This window comes from Prunus persica, chromosome G4, assembly GCF_000346465.2.
Source record: "Prunus persica cultivar Lovell chromosome G4, Prunus_persica_NCBIv2, whole genome shotgun sequence".
NCBI lineage: Eukaryota > Viridiplantae > Streptophyta > Magnoliopsida > Rosales > Rosaceae > Prunus > Prunus persica.
In genome coordinates this window covers 12,722,747-12,747,546 of record NC_034012.1, presented here as the reverse complement: position 1 = coordinate 12,747,546, position 24,800 = coordinate 12,722,747, and the positions used below count along the sequence as shown (strand labels likewise).

The window sequence follows — 24,800 nt, the reverse complement described above, 5'->3', positions numbered from 1 at the left end:
GTATTTTGAATGTTTCACAATTCTCTACCTTTTGCTTTATATATACTAGCCTCTCTGCACGCGCTTCCGCGCTTGCGAGAGGTTTTTTAAAAAAAATAAGTAAATTTATTTTAGAATTAAAAAAGATAATGGGTAGTTGTGTTCCATAAAAATAGGATCCATTATCTGCTTTTTCTTTTTCTTTTAATTTTTTTAAATATGAAAAAGTGTGAATTTACCATATTATCCTCATTTAATTAATAATTTGAATTCTTAATGTTTGCATTAACCAAGGACATTTTCTGGTATTTTGAATGTTTCACCATTCTCTGCCTTTTGCTTTATATATATAGATATATTCCTTTGCTCTCTCTCGAGGATTTTATCTTTATTTTTTTCAATAAACTGAAACGTTTTTATTACACATGGCATTTTGTCAGATTTTTACTTTTATTCTCCCAAAAGGGTCGATTCGACATTTTGGTTGCAAAAGTCGAAGGCCTAGCTCCGACTTCTGAAAACTCGATCGACAACTAAAAATTGGGTTGATAATCCATTTTGTGTGATTTACACAGAAACCTCTGAAGTTGTCACTCTCAGCTCAGATCGCCATGCCTCCTGTTGGCCCTCGATCCGGTGACGCAATCTTCGCTAACGTTGAACGCGTGGTAAGCGAAACCCCAACTCCCCCCCTTTCTTTGGATTTCGAATTTTCTCGGCATCCAAATCTGATTTGAATCTCTGAATTATGTCTTTTTTAACCCTCTTAACTTTGAAATTGAATTGGTTGTAGAATGCGGAGCTGTTTACGTTGACGTATGGTGCAATCGTGCGCCAGCTGCTCACGGACCTTGAGGAGGTTGAAGAGGTTAACAAGCAGCTCGACCAAATGTAAATTTTATATATATATATTTTTAATTATTATCTAAATTCAAATTTGATATTAGATTTTTTATTTTCCTAAAAATTATGCAGTTTTTTGAAGTTCAGTTCTACTTTGTACTGTATATATGTGTGTGTGAGTTTGGGCATCGAAAATTTCCTGCTATTCTTGGATGTAAAGTTCTGTTCTTGGCTGTTAATTTGTGCAATTCCTTGATTCAAAGCGATGTTTGACGGCCAATGAACTGTTCATATACATTTATTTTTGGTTTTGCTGATCATGTGACAATTTAATTGCATTTCAGGGGCTATAATATTGGAATTCGATTAATCGATGAGTTTCTCGCAAAATCTAATGTATCTAGATGTGTTGACTTCAAAGAAACCGCTGAAGTGATTGCAAAGGTTTGTCATTTACGTCTGATTCCTTTCAAAACTAAATATCCTGCGGCTCTTAATTGTTGTAAAACCTGGTAAACTGTTTCCTTTGTGCCCATTATTGGGTTGTGTTGCAAATTTCACTCGAGTCTATCACCTGTTTCCTGGTGTTATTGGAGCTTACATTGATTCCCATAGTCTTCTCAACCTATTGATAATCATCATCTTTTACTAAAATGTTAGTCAAAATGTAATCCACTTGTTCTATATTTCCCCTTCTTGAGGTGACAGAGGAGGGTTGTTAATGAAAATAACGAATTGGAATCAAGGTTAATAATAGATTAGTAGATTTGGTATATAAGATTGATAAATAGTCATGTCTCTTTGTTTAGAGTTTAGCTAGTTCTTGTTTCCATGTCAAAATGCAGGATGGTAAATCCTTGTCCACCAATCGTGCAACAAAGCATATTAGTAAGGCCAGACAATATCCAATTTGAATCACTAAGAAATGGAATTGGGTTAAGAATTAAGATATCAGTTTGTTTGGGGTTGAGACTGTAGTGCGATTGACAAATGGAATTCGGCTGGGTTGCTTTGTTTCTCTATGGACTGCATTGCCTTGTTGTAGTTTCACTGTATGTTTTTTTGGATCCGGTTGGTTGGCAAGTACATGTATTGGTTTCCATAAGACTGTTACAGAGCTGAGATTTTGCATTGCTATATCTAAAATTTTAACTTGATTTTTTGTTGTATTTATTTATTGCCACAAACTTCTCGACGAAGTTCTGAAGTAGTTTTGTGTCATAATTGTTCTATTGATACTTCTCTACAGATTGGTTTCAAAATGTTCTTGGGGGTCACTGCATCTGTTACGAATTGGGATGCTGATGGAACATGTTGCAGCATTGTTCTGGAGGACAATCCTCTGGTAGACTTTGTTGAGCTTCCAGATACTTGTCAGGGTCTGTACTATTGCAACATCTTGAGTGGAGTTGTAAGAGGTGCCTTAGAAATGGTGAGTTGTAACCTCGTCTATCACTGCTTTTGACATCTGCCCCCTTTATATGACTTCTGGGTACTCTTTTTCCATTTTGATTGAATTGCTATATATATAATAGAAGATAACTTCTTATACTAGTACATACTCAGTTGTTTTGATTTTTATTGCTACTTGCACAGATTATCGCTATTGTCTGCTGAAGGTTTCAATCTTATCATCTTCCATTCAAAACATTAGTTATATAACCTGTAGCTGAGAAAGTTAGCTCAATGCTAGTCAAATTGTTATCTATCTATTTATATTTTTTCAGAAGTGTAGAATTTATATTTCTTACACAACTCTACCCTGTATTGATCTTTTCTGCTTCAGACATAGATTAGTTTTATTTTCCCTTTCTCATACAACACATTGGAAGAAAGATTTAGAAATTTTCCATTTTTCTCTTAGGGAATGATTGCTATTTTATATTTCTTTGTGCGTTTTTACTTGATAGTGTATCTAAGAAGATGTATAGTACTGTAGCTTGAGGGGATACACATGGTTCCCAAGTCTAAAAGTTACTTCCTGGTGGTAGTATGGGTTTTTTTTGGAGGTTCCAAGGTTCCAAGAAAACCTAAAAAGTTGAAGGCTGGTGGAAAGGCTTATTTGATGTCATAAAAATATACATGAATTTTCTCCTTATCTTGCCTTACACTGCTGTTGTGCTATGTTGATTCCATGGTCAGGTATCCATGAAGACTGAAATCAGTTGGATCCGTGATATGCTTCGAGGTGATGATGCATTTGAATTGCAAGTTAAACTACTCAAGCAAGTTCCAGAAGAGTACCCATACAAAGATGATGAGTAAAATGCCGGCGCTACGTAACATGATATGTACACAGTTGTGATTTTTGGTTGCACCTTTCCTTGAAATCAAATACTAGCAGCTTGTTTTCTCTGTAGTACACATTCGCAGGGCACATTGAATGGATAACTGTATTTTCATTTACTCGCCATTTTATTTTTACGGTGCTATGAACATAGGCTAGCATGGCAAACCACTGAATGCTGCATGTTTTGTTCCTGTTTGGTTGTAAGAACAGTCATCGAATGAATCTATGGACTACTAGAGTTATTCTACCGATCAAGAATAAGCATTTCATTCTAATTTCAAATTCTAGAGTTATTCTAGAGTTTATCTATGGACTTTGGTTTTTGTTAGAAACTAAATTGAAGAAAAAAGTTTCAAATTCTTGAAAATACTCCGTTTATAATGAGATGTAATTCACGCTTTAATACGAAACTCAATTTATAATTTCAAATTTGAGGCGTGATATCACAATTTTAAGTTGAAGAATAAAGAAAATGAAAGTAAAATTAAAAGAAGGGACCGTTCAAAATATCAATATCAACAGAAACTGATTGCAATAATGGTTCTGTAAATATGCAATTTTGTCTGGCAGCTTAAAAATGGAACGTCAATCACCTTTACAATGTCAATGTCAAGAATAACTTTGTCATTTGGCATGTAACTAATAGCAAATACAAGAAAGAAAGCAAAGTACATAAACAATATTGGGCACCTCTCGTAAATAATACCCAATAATGGTTAAACACAAATTGGATTCACCAAAAATATAAATTGGGTTCACTTGGAATTGGGAAGGGTTTTGGGTGGAGTCGACTAAATAAATAGGGGGGAAGGTTTCTGTGCTCCTTTTTTTTTTTAAATTTTTTATATTTTTTTAACCTGTCTCAAAACGACGTCGTTTTTATGCTAGGTCATTTAAAAAAATTTGAATGCGCCTGGACCAAAATGACGTCGTTTTTTCTAGACGTGTTTAAAAAAAAAAAAAAGATGCGCTGCGCCTACTGCTGCATGCAGGCCTTTCGTCGAGCACCTTGTGTGCATATTAGGGTCGCCCATCTACTGCCCATAGGGGTCGCTTGAGGACCTCACAACCATTTTTTCTGGTAGCCATAGGGTCACCTGACCTCATTTATTCCGACGTACGTCCGCCCCTGATCCTATTAGCTAACCATTTGTTTAGCAACTAATGTGATAAGAAAACTATGATCCTTTTAGCAACTTCTGTTTCCAATGAGGTACCAATTATGGAACAAAATTGAGACTTTTTGTTAGAAACTAAATTGAAGAAAAAAGTTTCAAATTCTTGAAAATATGTAGTTTATAATGAGATGTAATTCACGCCTTAATACGAAACTCAATTTATAATTTCAAATTTGAGACGTGGCAATATCACAAATTTAAGTTGAAGAATAAAGAAAACGAATGTAAAAATAAAAGAAGTGACCGTCCATGAGGACTAGTGCACCCCACAATCCCCACCGTCCGTACCTTATTTGCTTGCACTTTAAGCTAAAGCTTGGAAAGAAAAGAAGTTTAAAAGAAAGCTAAAGCAGATGAAAAGACTTGGGGCTAATCTGTCGAAATCAATCAAATAATATCGCACCACGTGTATGAATGACATTATTGTAGCTTGCATAGCTAAGAAATATCTGCAACCTATTGCTACGATCGTAACAAAATGTATATGCATGTTCAATAATTAATTAACAGAAATTAACCATCCCATCATATCGTGTGATCCGTTAACTCATTAACTATCTTATCAGGTAATGTGATCAATTAACAAAATAGCTTCGAGCAAACAACACAAGATTTGTTTACGAGATTCTCTCAAAATAAAATTTGACTACATCCTCGTATGATGATGATTGATAACGACGATTTACTACGTCCTCGTCTCTTCAATTGCACACTCTGAATTATATCTAAGTTTTTTTTTCTGAGTCAGTTTATCTCAACTTTATAAGAGATGAAACACGAGTAATCGAATGAATCATATCTAAGTTTCTCTCTGAGTCGGTTTATCTTAACTTTATAAGAGACGAAACACGAATAATGGAACGAAGAATAATTACAATAAAGAGGAAGGCGTTAATTGCACACTATGAATGAATGAAGGGTATGAATCCTCTCAGATCACAATAACACATGAAAAGATATATTTTTAGATTCCTCGTCAAAAGAGCACTATAATGCAAACCACTATTCCTAACATGATTTGTAACATCACCAGTTCAAAACTAAATGCCGACATACTTAATTGGTTGCATTGCATGTGAGATACTTTTGGAGGGAATCAAGGTAAAAGGCCGATTTAGTTTCCATTTTTGATGAAGACCTACTTAATAATACTTATCAATAAATGGAAGCATATATCCTGATTGAGCCACGTGTCTCTTACTTGATATGACAAACTAAACGATTAAAAAAAAGAAAAAAAAAGAGAGATTCACTATTATACCTAATATAGGGGTCCAAATTATAAAAATACTCCATATGAAATGGACTTTAGAAACACACACAAAGCCCATTTACAACATAACAAAAAGGTTTTTAATTTCTTATAAATTACAAAATTTCCATCAATTTCTTAAAACAAGCCAAACTCCAAAATCTCATAAAAATACCCAAAACACTCAATAGGCCATCAAAGTAACTTAATAATTAATATTAAATTTAATAAGGTCAGTTGTCATTTTTTGAGTTTGATTATAGAAATTCAATTGTGTAGAATTTATTTATAATATTAGTGTTAAAAATGAGTATATCACTAAATATCTCAAAAAAGTATATAAAAAATATATAAAGCAAGGTTATCTCAAAGGACAGTCAGTGTCTCTGAATGGTGTCCCTACCTTCCAGCATGGATATAATAGTGAAGGGATGTCAACATTGGTCGGGGTGGCCTCCATTTACAACGCAGTGAAAGGAATTAGCTAAGGGGGTAGTGTAGTGAGGAATGTGAGGTACTAATTCATTCAAAGACTTTAACACACCAAAAAAAAGAGGAAGATTCATTCAAGGACTTCGACTTTTTTTTGTTTGTCTGACAATATTCTTTCAAAGATAATAGCTAAGAAATTTTAGAGTTATTGATTGTACTATAGATTAATGTGCGGTGAGAGTCTTTCGATATGACAGTAGATAGCACTACCCGACACGCGAAATAAGCTTTCGTTTATTTGAGTAAATTATGGTGTTTTGACTTAATAACAAAATGTACATCAAACAGCTCAACATGTCATTTGATGTGTTACCTTCTCACACAATAAGCTTTTTCAAAGATAACCCTAGATGACCATATAGCCCCCTAGTCTACATGTTGCCCTATTGAGTTATTGTACAAATTTGGAACATTTCTGTGTCGGCATTTTCAAACGCGTGTTCTCGGCATCAGCCACAGATTCCCAACCAGCTCAGTACTGAATGCACAGCCTCTATATATATATATATATATATATATATATAAATTTATATATATTTATATTCCAAACTTCATGCAAATCACTATAAATAATATATTTCTTCCTAGTTTCCAGTAAACCCTATTTCTTCATATATTTGCTGTTATATGATCCATATATACTTGACGAGCAAGAATGAGTTAATTTGAAGAGGAAAAACCTATCAGAATTACATCAAAGGTTCTTTACAGCTACAGGTGAGTGCACTTCTTCATCACGTTCCCATCAAAGACTAGAAATACTTGCATGTTTATTTGTTACGGGAAGTTTTCAAGTTGGTCAAGTTTAATTTGGGTTGTAATTGATACAAGTGATGAGTAGAACACTCCTTAGGGGCCGTTCGTTATCCTTTTTTTAGCACCGCGTTTTCTGTTTTCCGATCGGTGCTGTTAACTTCGAAAACAGAGAAAACGAAGAAATGAAAACGATATCAACTTTGTTGGTAAAATGAGAAAACAAACTTTTAGATGTTTTCTTCGTTTTCAGAGGAAAGTGAAAACACGGGGGAGAGAGAGAGAGAGAGAGAGAGAGAGAGAGAGAGAGAGAGAGAGAGAGAGAGAGAGAGAGTATCAACTGGAACAAGGACATCATCATGCTCTGTTCCATTCTCACCTCCCACTGTCTCTTCCTTTCTCTTTGCACACAGTACCCCTCCCAACCCCAGTATGAGACCCACTCATCGAAATCACCATCTGAGTTGCTGAATTCTTGTTTTCAATGGGTTACAAGGCTGTTGATTTAAATTTAAATTATCTATTAATTGTTGGTGTATATTCTCTATCTTCGTGGGACCCGAGGATGAAGAAAGTATAGATGTTGTGCAGGATAGAGTTGTGGATTTGGCAGCAATGATCTTAGTTTAGAAACTTGCAGTAATAAGAACTTGTTCGTGTTTTGATTAACTAATTAAATTTTTACTCTAATTTTTTGCTTTATATGTTAATATTTAGTTAAAACACAATTTCTTAAGATCATTTAAGAAATTGTTGTCTCATGTATATTTACTTTCTGGTTTAGGATCATTGTTATGTCTTTTTTATTCGATTTGTTGAATTTTAATTAAGCTACCAAACGTATTCTCGAATCTTGAACTGCTATAAAACATACATGCATCTAAGTTCAGCTTTAAACTAAAGCTCAACAAGAGAAACAGAACCATGAACACCATGGGCTAAAACCTCAGGCCCTCAACAAGGAGAGGGAAACATAATATTCTGTCGGGATATTATATTTATAGGCAACTGACACCTAGTTCTTCAGGTATATTATTATTTGACCCTCTTTTTTGGGTGGTCATGTACATACAAGTGTTAAAAGGGGACTTTTCTTGTTAAGTAGTTGACCCTGCAAATGCTGGTGGTGGGTCTGGTGACTTTGATATTCTTATGTTAATTTAAATATCTTATTTTTAGAACAAAAAAGATTTAGCCATTTAATTGCTATCATTTTTCATGTCTCTTTATCTAGCAGATAGTATTCATCTGCACAGTTTGTTTTTATCATAAAACGTTCTTAAAGTTAATGAAATTAGCAGGTTGGGGGGTTTTTTTGTGTGTGTTAGTAACAGTTCTTAAAGTTAACAACCGTGCATATATGTACTCTCTGCTGTTCTATTTTGTTTAAAAGTCTGTTAATTGCTGATATGGCATACATGATACTCACATATTCAATGATATCACGCCACATAAATTAGACAAAAAATTATTTTTTAAAAAGATACCCCATGCACTGCCACACCCTCCCCCCCTCTCTCTCTCTCTCTCTACCCTCCAGTAGGGTAGGGTATTGAGAGAATGAATAATAATATCAAACTCTTATCACTTGTACAGCCAAAACAACCTGGAGGATCACGAGGTTCAGGCACAAAGCTTCAACTCCTCAGTGCATGATTATTATTTCTTTTTTAAAAACCAATAAAATTCAATTTCCAAGGTTCACAAGTTTTTATCGACCTATGAGAATCCTAGAAGATGAATGAATCCTGGTAAATTTCAATTGCTAATCTAATATTAATTAAGTAATTATAATAGTAGCCCTAGAACAGGGTATTATGGGATTAACGAGAGAAAGAGAGAGAGGCAGAGAGGGGGAGGCAAGAGGAGGGGGTGTGGCGGTGGTTGGGGGCGGGGTGAGATGGAGGTGATGTTTTTTTTGTTTTGGTTTTTAATATTTAATTTGTGTGATGGGATATCATTGGATATGTGAACTTCACATGAGTGTCATGCCAGCAATTTAACAGACTTTTGGAGGAAAAATGGACTACTTATGAGCACGGTTAAGGATCATTAATGACAAAAAACAACAAACGCAACATGATAATTTCGTGACCTTCAAGAGTGTTTTGTGATAAAAACCTGCACAATTTATATGATCATACAGTTTTAAATCTAATTAACTAATGTATTGCAAGGATAATTCTTTTTTACATTACTCTCTTTAGTGGATTTTTCACTCTGTGTTTCGAAAGCAAAGGTGATGTAGGAAGACTGTAAAACCTGTTGACTGATGCCTTGCATATTAAAACATTAAATTGCTTCATGCCTGAATGGGTAATTTTCTTATAAGTTTGAATATGATGCATATTCCCTACATTTTATTATTGTTGGGTTCAGAATTTTGCAAATTCTCAGGGTCTAAGCGCTCTCCAATCCAAGGCAGTCCTTATGGATTTTGAGCCTCCATTTCAAGGAACCTGCAAGACCCTCTTGCAAAATCCCACCCATTATCATGATAAGCTTTCTGATGTTGACGAATGTGAGCTGCCTGTGATCGATCTTAACAATCTAAATTTTGGGCATACAGAGAGAGAAAAGATTGTGAGTGAAGTGGCTCAAGCTGCAAGCCAATGGGGTTTCTTTCAAGTTGTGAATCATGGGGTTTCACAGGAAGTTGTAAACAACATGCAATATGAGCAAAAGAGGCTATTTCGTCAGCCTTTTCCGAAAAAAGTTGAAAATAATCTTTTGAATTTATCTGCCAATAGTTACCGTTGGGGTAACCCAGAAGCTACTTGTTTGAAGCAGTTCTCATGGTCAGAAGCCTTTCATATATCTACCACAGAAATTCCAACAATGAGGACTGAGCACAAGAGCCTTAGGTACGTCCTACTTATACTTATATGATTTCATTTTCACTAGTTTTGATACCTTTTCCAAGAAAAGACAAGCAAAAATATATGCACAATCTTATGTTTACAAGAAGAAAAGAATCACTGATATTGTACCTGGTATGTTCAAACCTCCATTCAATTATCTTTCGAATACGAATTCTAAACACGACATCATAAGACTTCAAATATTAACTACAAACCTTAATGATTTTAGATGATCATATGCCCTATACAATTAAAGATTGATGACTGTGCTCCTGATTGTGTTGCGTATATTCTTTTGAGGACTATAACTTGTAGGTTTTTTTTACCGATTTTGACCTAAGAGGTTAGACTGACAACCGAAATCTTATGTATAGATATCCTCGCCTAATCCCTTAGGGCTTAGTCGAGTTTTTGTGTACTAGTTGTTACCTCCTCAATAAATCATTATTGCATTTCTCTTAAAAAAAAAAACCTAAAAAGATTAAAGACAGTAGTATAGATTATTATTAGGGTTATTGACTGAAATAGTCCCTTAATTATTACTCGAATTTCATTTTGATCAACGAACTAAAATTTTCATTTACATAGTCCTCCAACTCTCCATTTAGTATCGAAACTATCCTACTATCGAAGTCTGTCAATTGTTCCATGCTATCAAGGGGCAAAACCATCTAAAAAAAGAAAAAAATTAAAAAGAAAATCTCTCTCTCTCTCTCTCTCTCTCTCTCTCTCTCCTTGTGCTCTTTGGCTCTTGGCAAAACCACCCAGATATGACCCCAATTATGTGGATCCTTATTGCTTTCTCAGCTACATTCATTTTTGTCTTATTTGAGAAGAAATTTGATAGCTTCTTAAATGGACATGTGACAAAATAAACATGGTTAGCCTTCTCTCATCTTCAAAATCAGGATTTACAGTCCTAAATTTCACGGAACAATTGACAGACTTTGTCGGTAGAACCGTACTAAATAGAGCGTTAGAGGACTATTGAAATGAAAAATTTAGTTCGTGGATCAATGAAACTTGAGCAGTAAATGAGAGATGATTTCGATGAATAACCCTTATTATTATTATTATTATATGCTCAAGCCTATCTGTCATCACCTTCTTATATCTTTCTGTTTTTCTTTTGTTTTTCTGGTTAGATCACAGATATTTCCTTTTTTGGTGACTATAGGTCTTAAATATTTCCTTTTTTAGTCTTAGATATTTCTGATTATGTCTATTTTTGGAATGAAGAATATTGATATATATATATATATATATAGTATGTTTTTGAGTATGTATAGTATATACTATATAGATTGGCATTATTTGCTACAGCTTAGTACCCTACCTGCAAAAAGCCAAGCGTATATATATATATATATATATATATATGTCCCTACTGAAAGACAAGACGTCTGAAACCAGAGGAACCATAGATTGTCTCTCAGTTTACTTTCTTTCCCAACAACACCATATGATATCTGGCCCTGCATGCATGGTGTACCACGTGACTAGACCAGTCTTCATCGCATGCATGGTTGCCACGTAGTTAAAGGAGAACTTGCAACTTGCAAGTGGGGGGGTGGGGGGTGGGGGGGGGCTACGCAACATGCATGCACGGGCCGACAGGCTTTTGGTTCCTTTTGTTTTGGTGGACTGAACAAAACAATAATGCGTCTTTGCACGATTCCACAAGTCATTCAAAAAATAAACTCCACTGCCCGTACTGAGCCATCTATTTGGTTTTGTGGGAACAAGACAAAATGCCACAATTGTATGTTTTGTAGGGATGCTATACACTTCAATTTCCAATTCATATATAGTCCTAGTGTTCAAGTGATCAACATAACACCCAAGACCAATTTTATAAAAAAAAAATAGAGGCAAATTTAGCTGGCATCCATGTAATTTTATATAGGCTGGAAGACGATTTTCGCCCTTGTAGTTTTCTAGGGTTTTCGGTTTCATTCATGTAATTTAGAAACATGCAATCATACCCTTGTAGTTTAGATTAAGTTGAAACGAAACCAAAATCTTTAATTAAAAAAAAAATGATGATTTCAAGTTTTTTTTTAAGAGGCGAGGTCATGTGACAATTTTAAGTAGATATGCCAAATTCTTAATCCAAGAGAACCACACTAGATAAATTTATTAATCTATATATATATATTTTTTTTCTTGTTCAATATTTGCCTCTGGTATCGATACTGTCTGCGCAGGTCAACAATTGAAGCATTCGTGAAGACTTTGTCTGGTTTGGCTAGAAGCATAGCTGAAATTCTGGCACAGCCTTTGGGAATCAAACCCGTTTATTTCGAAGAGAACTGTCCGGCGAGAACAAGTTATCTTCGATTAAATCGATATGCTCCATGTCCATTTTCTTCCCAAGTGTATGGCCTCATCTCTCACACTGATACTGATTTCCTAACCATAGTGTACCAGGACCAAGTTGGAGGTCTCGAAATATATAAAGATGGAAGATGGTTGGGTGTTAAACCTAATCCTGAAGCCCTGATTGTCAACATTGGGGACTTCTTTGAGGTAATATTCCTTGAATTACTTGGAATTTTGTTTTGTTTTGTATTCACGCACATGTTTCTTACAAGGATATCCTTATACCATGTGTATAATCTGGTCATATTTTTATATGATATGTTCGTAGGCCTTGAGCAATGGCATTTACAAAAGCATCAAGCACCGAGTGGTTACCAGCCAAAAAGTTGAGAGGTTTTCTGTGGCCTACTTCTACTGTCCTTCCTACGATGTGGTCATCAAGAGCTGTGGTAAGCCAGCACTTTATAGGCAGTTCACGTTGAGGGAATATAAACAGCAAACTCAAATTGACGTTCAGGAAATTGGTGAGAAAGTAGGGCTCTCAAGATTTCTCCTTTGAAAAAGATGTTTAAAAAATGCAGGAAAATGCATGTGTACTTGAAATGTAAAACTAGACAATTATAATTATGTGTTGGCTGGCGTAGTTGGCTCGATTCAAGTTATGATGTGTAAGCCCTACATCAGAATAGTGCAACAATAATCTACAGTTTAAAGGTAAGTGGTCCATTATCGATACATTTTGAGTTAAAATCTTATACTCGAAGGTTCATCGGGCCTAACACAGCCCACTGTATGAACCTAAATGGTTAAGATGAAAATAATATCGCTTGGAGTTAGTAGTGGCTTTCAAATTGAAAACTTATTGATAAGTTACATTCAGTTTTTTTAAAAACCAAATAGAATCACGTATCAACTTGGCAACAAGCGGCTTGCAATGATTGATACTAGCTCGCTCTAGGAGAAATAAATAAATAAATAAATAAAAAATATATATTTTTTATATATGAGCTATTTTTAAATATTTTTTTTTTGGTGCCCATTAGGATTGTTAGACCTTGAATTTGTTCCATGTCTGCTCTATGCCAGAGCTTGTGTGTGAGGTGTTCTTATGCGGTAGCTCTCTCATAAAAAATTGACGCCATTTGGGCCTCAATTGATTTTTATTATTTGTGAGTGAGCTGCCGCATGAGAGACTCACCCAAGACTTTCTCGTGGAATTAGAAGCACCTTTTTTTATTTGTTAAAATAAAAAACCCACCCTTTTTTAGAGGGAGACTAGAATGAAGGGTTATTATAAGGGGTATAATAATAGGGTTCTTAATAGCCGTTCAATCCTGCAAAGTCATTATTGGACTGTTGGATTGAATCTCCTCATTGTAATTTATTTACAGAAGCCCCCTCTTTTTTATGTGTTTTTTTTTCAGAAGAGAATACATTTTTACAAAGCCCAAAGATGAGGAACTGAACCGGGCCCAAACTGTAACTCAACAACAAAAACGAACAATCCGGCTTAAAGATCATAAGCCCAAATCGGGAATACAACTCAATACAAATGAAACGACCTAAAGAAAAACAGTAGAACAGAATCCTCTCTCCGGTCTCAGTTGATTTGATTTTCAGGTATGCTCTCTCTGTCTCTCTCCACTTGTGTTTTGATTTCAACTTTCATCATAAATAATTGGAGGAATGGAGTTTGGCAGGCTTAACTGGTACTCGGAATATTGTGCTTTGATGAAATTGTTTTGGGTTTCAAGGAATTTTGGAAATGGGAAATCAGTCTTGTTAGAAATCTTTTCCCTTATTTCTTTGAAAAATTGGAGCTTTGGTATTGAAAGTGAAGGTTTCAATCCCGATTTCCAAAATTTTATTGCTTTGTTAACTGAAAGTAACTCTGACTATAGGCATGATGAACTATGCTGCTGTCTTTAAGTTTGAGATTGTTGGAATTTTTAGAAATACTCAATTTTGTGAAGTTGAGAGAGAAGGGACATATGCTTTGAAAAATCTATGGGGTTTAATGTTTCCTGTTTCCGTAAAAGCATGAGTTAGTAAAATGGCGAAAAGATTGGTGAATTTGAAAAGTTAGGTATTCTTCAAACTGCCTTGTACTTTTCTCATTCTTGTTTTGCTAGGAGAGTTTCACTTGTAGTTAAAACTAGACTTTGGATGATTTAAATACACATTCTCTTCTTTGATATTTTCCTCTAATAAATCAAACAACTTTCATCAACCTTTTAGCAAGAAAAAGAAACGTTTCAGTTTCCATATATAACAAAACAAAGAAAAAAGAAAAGAAGGTATCACCATCAGATTAGGAGAAACTCTAAGAATGGGCATCCCTTTGGCATAAAATGGAAGAAGCAAAAGTAAATAGAAGAGGATATTTGTATGGCGTTGCGACGCAAAGATACTGGTGGTGATAGATATATTTATGCAACACAAATATACTAGTGGCAATCATCTTATCAACATATCTTACACTCCATTATCATTTCTCTTTGAATATAAAATCACTATGTCTGATTGTAAAAGTTCTGCTTATGCTCAAAGTTAGGAATCTATATGACAGTTTTCTTGTAGTAATTTAAAGTTGTGTTTCAATGTTCTTGATATGGATCATTATTTGTGCCCCTTCAATCTTGAATGGTTGTTTTTGGTCTCTTATTGGAAGTGGATTAAAATTGGGTACTTTGGGCTGTTGTTACAGCAGTGCTGTATGTAATGTGCTCCTGCTTTTCCATATGTGTTGTACATATATTTTCTCTGTCCTTTTAATTGTTTGTCCGGGCCTTCATTCCGAAGTTATCCAAAAACATAAAGCACTACTCTATGGCGTCTTCTTTAACCACTCTATGGAGTCTTCTTTAACCTGGAAAAAGTAACTTTCTTTCAAAACGCAGTCGAATTTATTTTCTTCAACCTGGACAGTATCCTTCAACCACTCTATGGAGTCTTGTTTTATATTTTTATTTGTGTTTTGCAGACTGAAAGCATAAATCAGAACTTGCTGCAGAATTTTGCTGGTAGAGATGTCTGGGATTTCAGGATATAGGAGCCTTGCACCTAAAACGAAGAATGCTATAGTTGCTGGGGGGCTGTCAGCTTTTGTCTTTGGAGTATATTTCTACACCATGAGAGCTGTTGGAGGCACAGATGAATTGCAAGTGGCTATAAATAAGTTTGAGGAGGAAAAAGGTCAGAAGGAGGCTGAAGCAAGCATGCCATCAGAGGCTTGATCTTATAAATCAGTTGTGGAATAATGTAGTAGCCAAGGACAAGGTACCCCCTACTTTGAAAGACATCGTCGTAGCCGTTATTTTTTATTTTCCCATATGAATATGCAATATTTTTCTCCTTGATAGTACATTTTATAAGTGTAGCATGTTCCCAAAAACCCCTGTTTCTGATACCTCATCCACCATTTCATGTTATTGAAGGAACCAGGAAAAGAGTTGTTATAATTACGTATTTTTTGTTTGGTGTAATAAATAATTAGTTTGATGTGTTCACATGCAAGATTCTGATCGCCAGCACAACATAGGATTCCCTTGACATCCGCGACTTTGCATATTTTATATGTATGTTTGTTAGGGTTCATTGACCAAAAAAAAAAAAAGGAGCACAAAAACGAAAAAGGAAAGTGATAGTATGTTTTAAAATATAATTTAAAAACGAAGAGAGTGCCTAAGGTCTTTTCCCAGTGAATTTAAAAGAAGAGGTTCCGAGCAATGTCCAGGAAGTTGCTGGAGCTTTGCAACTCGGGGATCCAACCTGACTTTTAGGTGGGTTAGAATTAGGTAAAACTGACCCAAACTCAACCTGACCTCAAACTCAACACGATTATTTTTTGGATTGGCATTGAGGTATTGCCAGATTGAACTCTGGTTATAACTCCTCATTGCAGTCTCTGTTAGAAGTGGGCATAATTTCGGATTAATCCAACTGAATTGTTTAATTCGATTAGAGTGGGTGGGGTTGTTTTAAAAATAAGCGGATCTTGGATTCGAAAAATTATAAACAATTATGTTGGAATTAAAACTTAAAAATGAGTTTAATTTTAAGTTAATTCAATTAAACTGCATAACTCAATCATAAAAAATTTGGGTACGACTTAAAACTAAAATCAATCCAACCCAACCCTCTCAAAAATAAAATTGGCAATCCAAACCCAACCCAAATCAACCCAAACTTGCCTTGAAAGGAACCAAATTAGAAAGCATACCCAAAGTCGAAACCAAACCCAAAATTGTGAAGGATGAGTTAGGATTGAGTTGACCATCCAATCCAATTCGTCCGAGGTACACCCTATAGCAAGCTAGTCCATTAAATAATGGAGAAAGAGGCCCAGACGCCTCCAAGAAAGTTCATATGGTTTTACCGTCGAAGACTCGGACAAATTCAAGTCAATGCACACAAAAACCAAAACACGTAAATAATTTTTTAAAGAAATAAATACAAACAAGCCACTCACCAAGGAATATTAATAATATAATAAATTTCTAGTACTTAATAATTGCCCGACACACACACACACTCTCCAATCATCTCCTTTCACTCTGTTTCTCTCTAAAGCTTGAACCTTTTATTTACATCAATTTTTCCTTGGGAGATAAAAAATGGCAGAATCAGGCGGCTGCTGCCGGTGCTGCTTCAGCTTCATCTTCACTCTTGGCCTCACAGCCCTCTTCATGTGGCTCAGCCTTCGCACCTCAAAACCCACCTGCAAAGTCCGCTCATTATACATTCCTGCCCTCAACAAGACCCTAAACGACACCACAAACAAGACCCTTTACGTCACCCTCAGGCTGGAGAACGGCAACAAGGACAAGGGAATTTACTACGATGCCATCAACCTCAATTTCACTCTGCCCAACGCCACTAAGCCCATAGCTACTGCTGTTGTGTCCAGCTTCTACCAGGGGCATCAGAAGAAGGCCACAAAGGCTGCGGTTGGGGAGCCCAAGGAGCTCAACTGGACAGCTGTCTCCCATGCAACCTACTCTAATGGGACTGTGCATTTCAGGGTGGATTTGGTCACCGCTGTGAGGTTCAAGATCATGTTCTGGAGGACCAAGAGGCGCAGGTTGATGGTTAGGGCAGATGTGGTGGTCAACGACTCTGGGGGTTACGTCAACCCCAAGAACAAGAAGGATATCAAGCTCTCTGCTGCACCAGATCATCAGATGATTAAGTGCCTTCTTGGGCAGGTGGGGGTTTTTGCCAATTTGTTGGTCTTGATTTTGCTCAATTTGTGATTTTGCTCCAATGACTGAACTGCATTTCAGTGTTATTTTTTATTTTTGATTATTATTTTTCTGTTCTTTTTTTAACTTAGGAAGGAAGAAATTGGTGCTAACTTTTTGTACCAAAATATTGAAATGGAAGTTCAAATTTTTGGTGGCTATTTATTTGGCTCGTCTGAATTATCTAATATTTTGAATTTTGTTGTTTTTCATCACATTTTGATGTGTTTTTCATTCATTTTTGTTCCTGGAGTTAATGAACTGTGGTGGGAATTTCCGATACGACCCGATACACGACTCGGGTGGGAAAATGAATTGGCTGGAAAATAATGATGCCAACATATAGCCTTTGAAAGCGGAATGGTATTCCAATAAGCAAGATATAGCTTTGAAAAATTCCTGCTGTTTTCTTTGATAAACTTTGTTAAAGTAGGTTGGCCCTACATAACAAGAAAGAACGTGGCTAGATTTCAACAAGATATCAACTTATGATGTTCTGGGAATCAGATTTCCATGCTGTAAAGGCCAGACATTAAGTGCTCCACTTTACACAAATTTTAGGGTTTAAATGGCAATTCAATCTCATAATTCTCATTTATGATCTCATCTCCTTGCTGATTTTCATCTACCATCTTGAATTTTTGAATGAGAATTTTCTTGTTTCCCAATTATTCAAAACTAAACCAAGAACCAAGGTAAAATCCAGCTTACCACTGTGCTGCAAATGGCTTTAACATAACTATAAAATTCAGAAAATATGAGTAAAGCCTAAATAATATCCATCTTCCGTGTAAAAAGCAACCTAAATACAAACTCCTCATATTGACAAAAATTAATGTAACTAATTCAAAACCAGTCTGCATATCATATGCAACATCCTTAATGTTTGGTCACTATTTCTCTAGTTTTTACCTGGGAGGTGAACTACCAGTCTGTAGTTTTATCAGAGAGTAGTATGCTCCATTGCGTCCCAAGGAAATCAATTCATTGTGTGAACCTTGTTCTGCAACCTTACCATTCTTGATCACAGCAATGGAGTTGGCCTTCTGTATCGTGGATAGCCGGTGAGCAATGACTATACATGTTCTACTGACCATCATCTTCTTGAGCGCTTCTTGAACTGCCTTCTCCGACACGCTATCAAGCGCGCTGGTAGCCTCATCCAGTAGGAGGATTGACGGGTTCTTCAGTATTGCCCGAGCTATTGCAATCCTTTGTTTCTGACCTCCTGATAGCTGAACTCCTCTCTCTCCACAATATGTATCATAACCATTATCCATTCCACTGCAAAATTTAGAAAAAGACAGAAATGTTAGCATATTGTGAAGCTGCAAATAAGCGTAATCTTTTTGGTGTCTAACTTGTCAACTGTAATTTCATACCTTATGAATTCATGAGCATTGGCCAGAACTGCAGCCCTCTTGATCTCAGATTCTTTTGCGTTCTCTTTACCGTATGCAATATTTTCACGGACAGTTCCAGCAAACAGGGTAGGCTCCTGACTAACCAATGCTATATGTGACCTCAACATTCTCAAGTTATAGTTTTTAATATCCTGTTCATCTATACAGACTGATCCCTTCTTTGGATCATAAAACCTCTCAATGAGCCCAATAATGGTGGATTTTCCAGAACCACTCTGCCCAACTAGTGCCACTGTCTTGCCTGCATCAATTCTGAGGCTCAGTCCTTTCAGTATCATCTGGTCAGGTCTTGTTGGATATGAAAAGAAAACATTTCTGAACTCGACACGACCCTTTATCCTCCTCTTAATTTCCAGTCCCCATTTGTTATCCGGATCGATCTCACTTTTCCTATCTAAAATGGCAAACACCGATTGAATGGCACTGTTTCCTTTAGATATATCAGACGTCATGCTTCCAGCTTCTGCAATGATATAAGCGGTAAATAGAAGTATCAAAAAAGCCTGAAATAGATGCTTTGGAGTTATCTCCTCCAGCACCAGTAGCCTCCCACCATACCAGTAAGCTAAAGCTGTAGCAGCAGTGTTGAAGAATTGGGAGCTAAACAAGCCAGCACCCGAAACATAGGACTGTTTGATACTCTCCTTCTTAGGACCTTTCAAGGTTGCACTAAACAGCCCCAAAATTCTTTTCTGAGAAGAAAAGGCAGTTATAGTTCTGTGGTTGATGACAGCTTCGCTTGCCAATTGGCTTCCTTGCTTTTGAGCTTTTCGGGCTTTTTCTCCCATACTCTTCATTAAGATACTCCTTGCATAAAAGCTCCCAATGACTATTGGCTGCACTGCTATCATCACAAGGGCTAGCCTCCATGTCAGCACAAGTCCTACTGCATAAGCAAAGGTGGCCCCGAAAACTGCTTGGACCAGCAATGACATCCTGTCCCCAACAAGAGATCGAACCATGTTTACTTCAGTGGCTAACCTTGCACAAATGGCTGCACTTGTGTTCTCATCTTGATCATACCACCCAATCTCAAAAGTCATCAGCTTTTCAAGTAGTTGCTCTCTTACCCTTGTGGTCAACTTTTCTCCCATGATTGCAAAATTGTAGTGTTGGAGGAGATTGGTGAAGAAGTTGAAAACACCAATGCCTAAGAAAACAAGGGACAAGACCCTGGATTGGGACTTAATTTCAGATTTGTCCTGGAGGAAGTAAACTGATATAAGTGATCCGACACAGTAGGCGTTTATAGGTTGTACTGCCCCAGAACCTATTGCACCCAAGCATCCAAGTAAGGCTTGTCCCCATTCTGGTGCATTCATTTTCAGCAAACGCCATTGTGAAGGAGGAGGATAAGTTGGGCGCTTGAAGTCTTCATCATCACTTTCATCATCAGGATCATATTGGACAGAGAAGGAGTAGGGTGTCCCCATGGACATAGACATCGCTGTGGGGTTGAACGCTGGAGAAGGAGCAGTTGATCTGTAACTAATGGGGCTTGGTGTAACGCTCCTCCTACGGCGAGGTTTTTCATATGATTGAGAATTGGAATCATCAGCAGCCTCATTTTGGCTTGCCATCTGCTGCATTTGTACCATCTTGAAGTATTCACCTCCCTGCTCCCCCTTCATTTGCATCAGCTTGTTGTGTGAGCCTGATTCAACTACTTTCCCAGCTTGAAGAACCACAATCAAATTTGCTGTTCGGATTGTAGAAAGGCGGTGGGCAATTATGATTGTTGTCCTCCCTTTTGACGCCTGATCAATTGCCTCCTGCACTACTCTTTCAGACTGTGCATCCAGTGCACTAGTTGCTTCATCAAGAAGTAGGATTTTTGGATCCCTTAGCAGAGCTCTTGCTATAGCAATTCGCTGCTTTTGCCCGCCAGAAAGTTGGAACCCAAATTGACCAGCCTGGGAAAACCACAAATATCATGTTTTTGTAAGTAGAAATCACAGGAACAATATCTGAGAAGTTCATAATTATTTTCAAACAATCAACATTAGACAATTCAAAATTGAATTAATTCATTTCCTAGGCAGGTAAGTTATTCTAAGAATAGTTACAACTGAATGTCGTTAGACTGTTGTAGCATGATGACTGTCATGGAGGCTAAAGGGCATGTTCAACTGAATTCCACTCGTGTTCCAAATCTCGGCTAACAGATTGTTTGGGTAAATTTGTACATGCTTTAAAACAATAGATCATGATAGCACTGGGATCCCAACAACTATTGCAATTTAGAACATTGATGTCATACAACTATTTTTAACTCTTAGTTGAGTGTTGCATGTTTCTTGGAGACCTTATAAGAAAAAGAAGAACGCCAAGCATGGAAGCCAAAAATAAATTCCAAACAGTAGAAGAAAGCATACTTGAGTTTCATATCCGTCTGGTAACTTAACGATGAAGTCATGTGCATTTGCAGCTTTAGCTGCGTTTATTACTTCTTCCATTGAAGCTCCTTCCTTTCCAAAAAGTATGTTCTCTTTTAAGGAAGTTGCAAACAGAACAGGTTCCTGATTAACCAGACCCATTTGGGATCTCAACCATTTTGCCTGAAGTCTTCTAATTTTGTGTCCATCCAAGAGTATTTCTCCTTCAATAGGGTCATAAAATCTCTCAAGCAATGCAATGATTGTTGACTTGCCAGAACCACTGCCCCCAACTAGACCTACACTCTTACCGGCTGGAACCTTAAGATTCAAGCCTTGTAAGACTGAGGTATCAGGTCTTGATGGGTAACTGAAGTAAATGTCTTGGAATTCTATTTCTCCTCTGACATGTGATAAAGCCTTCCCTTTTCTGTCTTCAGTGTCGATACTAGGAACACGATCAATCATTTCAAGAATTCGAGTTGTAGCTGCCAATGCCTCTGTGATAGCAGTCAAGTTTGGGAGAGCACTTAAAATACTCCTGCAATACCAATGATAAATTATAAGTTCAAGATAGAAACGCAATGCAGCGGCAGTAAGCGATAATTAGTTCTTTAAAAAAGTTAACTCACAGGCCTCCCATGAGGACATTGAAACCGGCTACAAAAACATGCCCACCATCTTCTCCTTTCTGAGTAACCAAATAAGTGCCAACCCAAGCCTGAAACCCCCAACCGATATAAATGATTCCCATGCTTCCCATCAGCAATCCCTTTACAAGACCTACCTTGATTCCAAGTTTAGTAACTTTCTGAAGTGAAGTGCTGAACCTATTTAGTGTCTGATTTTCTCCAACATAAGAGTATACAGTTCTTACTGAAGAAATTGCTTGTTCGGCAAATCCCCCTGCAACTCCATAAGCTTCAATCCCCTTCATTACCAGGCCCATCAGAATCTTTCCAAATACAAGTCCTGGAGCTATGAACATGATTGAAAGCGGCATAGCAGCCAACGTCAACCTCCATGACAGTCTGAAGGCAAATATGTGGCAGAAGAAGAAAGTTGACATGTATGTCAGGCAGTCAGGTATCTACATCAAGGAAAGGAACACATTTAGCTAAATGGATGTGAACGAAAACAAGCCTGTTAATTCCTTGCATTTAACTGATAATTTATCACCAAATTCATGTGCATTCTGACCATGCTTCATTTGAGCCAAGAGAAGCCCTCAAGGATATGTTGTTTTGATACTGCTTTTAATCTTTAGGTGGATTTCTTATGAAATTAACTCTAACCTTCTCGCATAAGACAACTTGGACTGCGTTGGCATCAGAGGAGATGATTGAGATAACTTGGTATGTTGTTGAAGAACCGGCAGTCTGGGTGTCAAAGAAGGAAACTTCTTGTCTAAGAACAGATTTCAGATATTCCATTCTCATTCTGGAAGTCTGCCTCTCTGCAGTTCGTGTCCAACATAACCCTTCTGTAGAAGTAGTTAGCATGAAAATAGGTTAGGTTCCTGTTCTTATCAAAATCTGTAATGCTTTCCTTCTCCCGAAAACATGCAAGACAGATTAACAGAAAAATTTACGTACCAACAAATGCTGCAAGTCCAACTCCAATGGCAACATAGAAGAGCCTGAGTGCAAACTGGCAAAATGAGAATAAAAGTTAGCACGTCCACTGCAAATACTCAAAAGACATTACGACCCAAGAATCAAATTATCCAGGCCATAGAAAATCTCAATAGTTTTACAAATCCCTGGACCGACCAAACCAAACCCCGCTTGATCTGTTTCTGAACTTATATGCTCCTATTCTAGCTCTCAAAAGTCTCTATCTTTCCTCCACAATCAGAGAGAGGGAAGCAGACAGAAGGTTAGTATTTCTGAGTTAACCCTGTTGATATATTGAAAAGCTTACTTTTCATTATCAAATTCAAGTTCTTTAACGTTAAATTATGTGCCTGTGGCAGCATATTGGGTCAGGGGTGCCATTTTTCTTCAACCAAAAACAGGTAAAATGCCCTGTACTGCAGAATTACTGAGAAATTTGACTATGCTTACCTTGTCTACATCAGCATTTGTCAAACCTCCATTAGCACTTCCATAAGAATTGATAACCTCACTGAGAATGTACATCATGAGAGGGTTCTGCAGTCCATCACCAATGCTGCCTAAAGTCCCAAACAACATCAACAGCTTGTCCGTGCCGTCTGCATAGCGAAACATGCTCTTTTTGAGCCCCATTTCTTGGAGGATTGATTTGAATGTACAGCTTTCAAAGCTCTAGACTTTATACAACTTCATCACCTATTTAACCACAAAATAATTTATTAATTTAATTTGGCAGAATATCGGCAGCTTGTTGTCTGTTATATTGTCTTGTTTATGCACTTCTGCTGATGCTATGCAAATTGAGTGAATTACAATTATTGGGTTTTTTTCTTTTTAAAATAAACAAGCCGGCAATCTCATCTTATATCTTGGCAAGCAATGAAGGCAAGCCAGAGTTACCATTCACTTGGTCACTGTAAAATTTGTCTTCATGCATTCATAATACTTGATATGAATTATTCCCCATTTGAGTTACAGTAAGATTATGCATCTGCATCATCTGCATCATCTGAGAATGAGACTGATTTCGACAATGTTGCGGCTTTTGTCATTGGTTTGTAATTTTCTGTTGCCTTCTGCATTAGCTGTTACATAAGGCTATGTATAAAAGTCACACATTTCAATTCGGCCAAGGTCTATCTGGTTGTTTTCTTTTTCAATAATTATATGCCAATGCCTGCAACTTTCAACCTTGACCAAACATAAAGCCAAGTGCATTCAACATGTTCAGGACATCAGATTCTTAGGATACCCTTTGTAAAAGCAACCAAATTATTGTTCTATTTATTTATAATTATTATTATTTATGCTGATGATTCAGGGATCTGCAGTCCGAATAAGATAAAATAAAGCAAACTGATATCATTTTTTTCATTGTTTTTCTCTCATGTAAGTCTCAAAGGTGGCGCCAGCGAATGTTGCCCTTGTATCTTTGTCTTTAGGACACATGGGCCCAGAAATGAGTCTCTACCGTTCCTTTCACGTTGAGTTTGTCAACGGGTCATTTTCTCCTAGTGTGTGTTATTTATTTTTCTGTTGGGATCCTAGTGCGTTTTATTTAGGATTTTATGTCCAAATAATTCACCTATACGATTGAAAAATGGAAGCGCACAGACACCAACAAACAAAGAAAAGAAAGAAAAGAACCCATTTGATAGCAAACAGACTAAATTAGCCAGCATTTTTATAATTTTGGCCTTAAAATGAGTCATTTTGGGGTAAAACCTATGTTTTGTTGGTTCATTCATTGTAATATAGTGGATGAGAAAGATATTCAAAGAAGAGTGTAAAATGGAGTATTTAGATAATCTAGTCGACGACATTTATGTGAGTTAAGATGAGGATGAGAGAATTTAGTTCAACAATTGGTGTGAGATGAAGTCTTATCTTGTTTAAATCTTGAGTTTTATGCAAATTATAAATAATAATATTATAATTTGCGAATGAGATTGAATCTACTTTTTTAATCTAAAGGTTGGCGTGAGATAAAATCTTATCTTGTCGAAATTTTGAATTTGTGTAAATACGTGATAAGAAACAAACGAATGTAACTAATGTACTTTATGAAACAATATATAGTGTCGAAATTTATCTTATTGGAAATTTGAAAATTTTTTTTGGTTCATTCGTTGGAAAAAGAAAAGAAAGACAACTTGGTAAGATAAAAGAAAC

At 36.5% G+C, this 24,800-nt stretch overlaps 5 protein-coding genes across 6 annotated transcripts; 4 read left to right on the top strand and 1 right to left on the bottom strand.

Moving 5' to 3' along the window:
• On the top strand, window positions 422–3,373 carry LOC18781206 (trafficking protein particle complex subunit 3). Its single transcript, XM_007212060.2, has 5 exons — window positions 422–647; window positions 773–870; window positions 1,167–1,266; window positions 2,072–2,254; window positions 2,965–3,373. Exons 1-5 carry the CDS (start codon window positions 591–593, stop codon window positions 3,085–3,087), a joined length of 561 nt encoding a protein of 186 aa, XP_007212122.1. The 5' UTR covers window positions 422–590; the 3' UTR covers window positions 3,088–3,373.
• LOC18779090 (gibberellin 2-beta-dioxygenase 8) lies at window positions 6,712–12,612 on the top strand. Of its 2 annotated transcripts, XM_020562822.1 has the most exons (4): window positions 6,712–6,751; window positions 9,357–9,651; window positions 11,856–12,177; window positions 12,299–12,612. In XM_020562822.1, exons 2-4 carry the CDS (start codon window positions 9,455–9,457, stop codon window positions 12,527–12,529), a joined length of 750 nt encoding a protein of 249 aa, XP_020418411.1. In that variant the 5' UTR covers window positions 6,712–6,751; window positions 9,357–9,454; the 3' UTR covers window positions 12,530–12,612. The 2 variants fall into 2 exon arrangements, with proteins under 2 accessions (XP_020418411.1, XP_007214476.1); XM_007214414.2 differs by lacking the exon at window positions 6,712–6,751 and having other exon boundaries at window positions 9,218–9,651.
• LOC18780120 lies at window positions 13,484–15,486 on the top strand. Its single transcript, XM_007212278.2, has 2 exons — window positions 13,484–13,590; window positions 14,954–15,486. The coding sequence occupies exon 2, from the start codon at window positions 15,000–15,002 to the stop codon at window positions 15,204–15,206; it is 207 nt and encodes a 68-aa protein (XP_007212340.1). The 5' UTR covers window positions 13,484–13,590; window positions 14,954–14,999; the 3' UTR covers window positions 15,207–15,486.
• Window positions 16,464–17,374, top strand: LOC18779786 (protein NDR1). Its single transcript, XM_007213310.2, has one exon. The coding sequence runs from the start codon at window positions 16,587–16,589 to the stop codon at window positions 17,223–17,225; it is 639 nt and encodes a 212-aa protein (XP_007213372.1). The 5' UTR covers window positions 16,464–16,586; the 3' UTR covers window positions 17,226–17,374.
• Window positions 17,479–23,261, bottom strand: LOC18778400 (putative multidrug resistance protein). Its single transcript, XM_007212974.2, has 7 exons — window positions 23,079–23,261; window positions 22,608–22,662; window positions 22,308–22,495; window positions 21,645–22,102; window positions 21,013–21,553; window positions 18,596–20,550; window positions 17,479–18,497 (listed from the first exon to the last, which is right to left on the bottom strand). The coding sequence occupies exons 1-7, from the start codon at window positions 23,259–23,261 to the stop codon at window positions 18,122–18,124; spliced, it is 3,756 nt and encodes a 1,251-aa protein (XP_007213036.1). The 3' UTR covers window positions 17,479–18,121.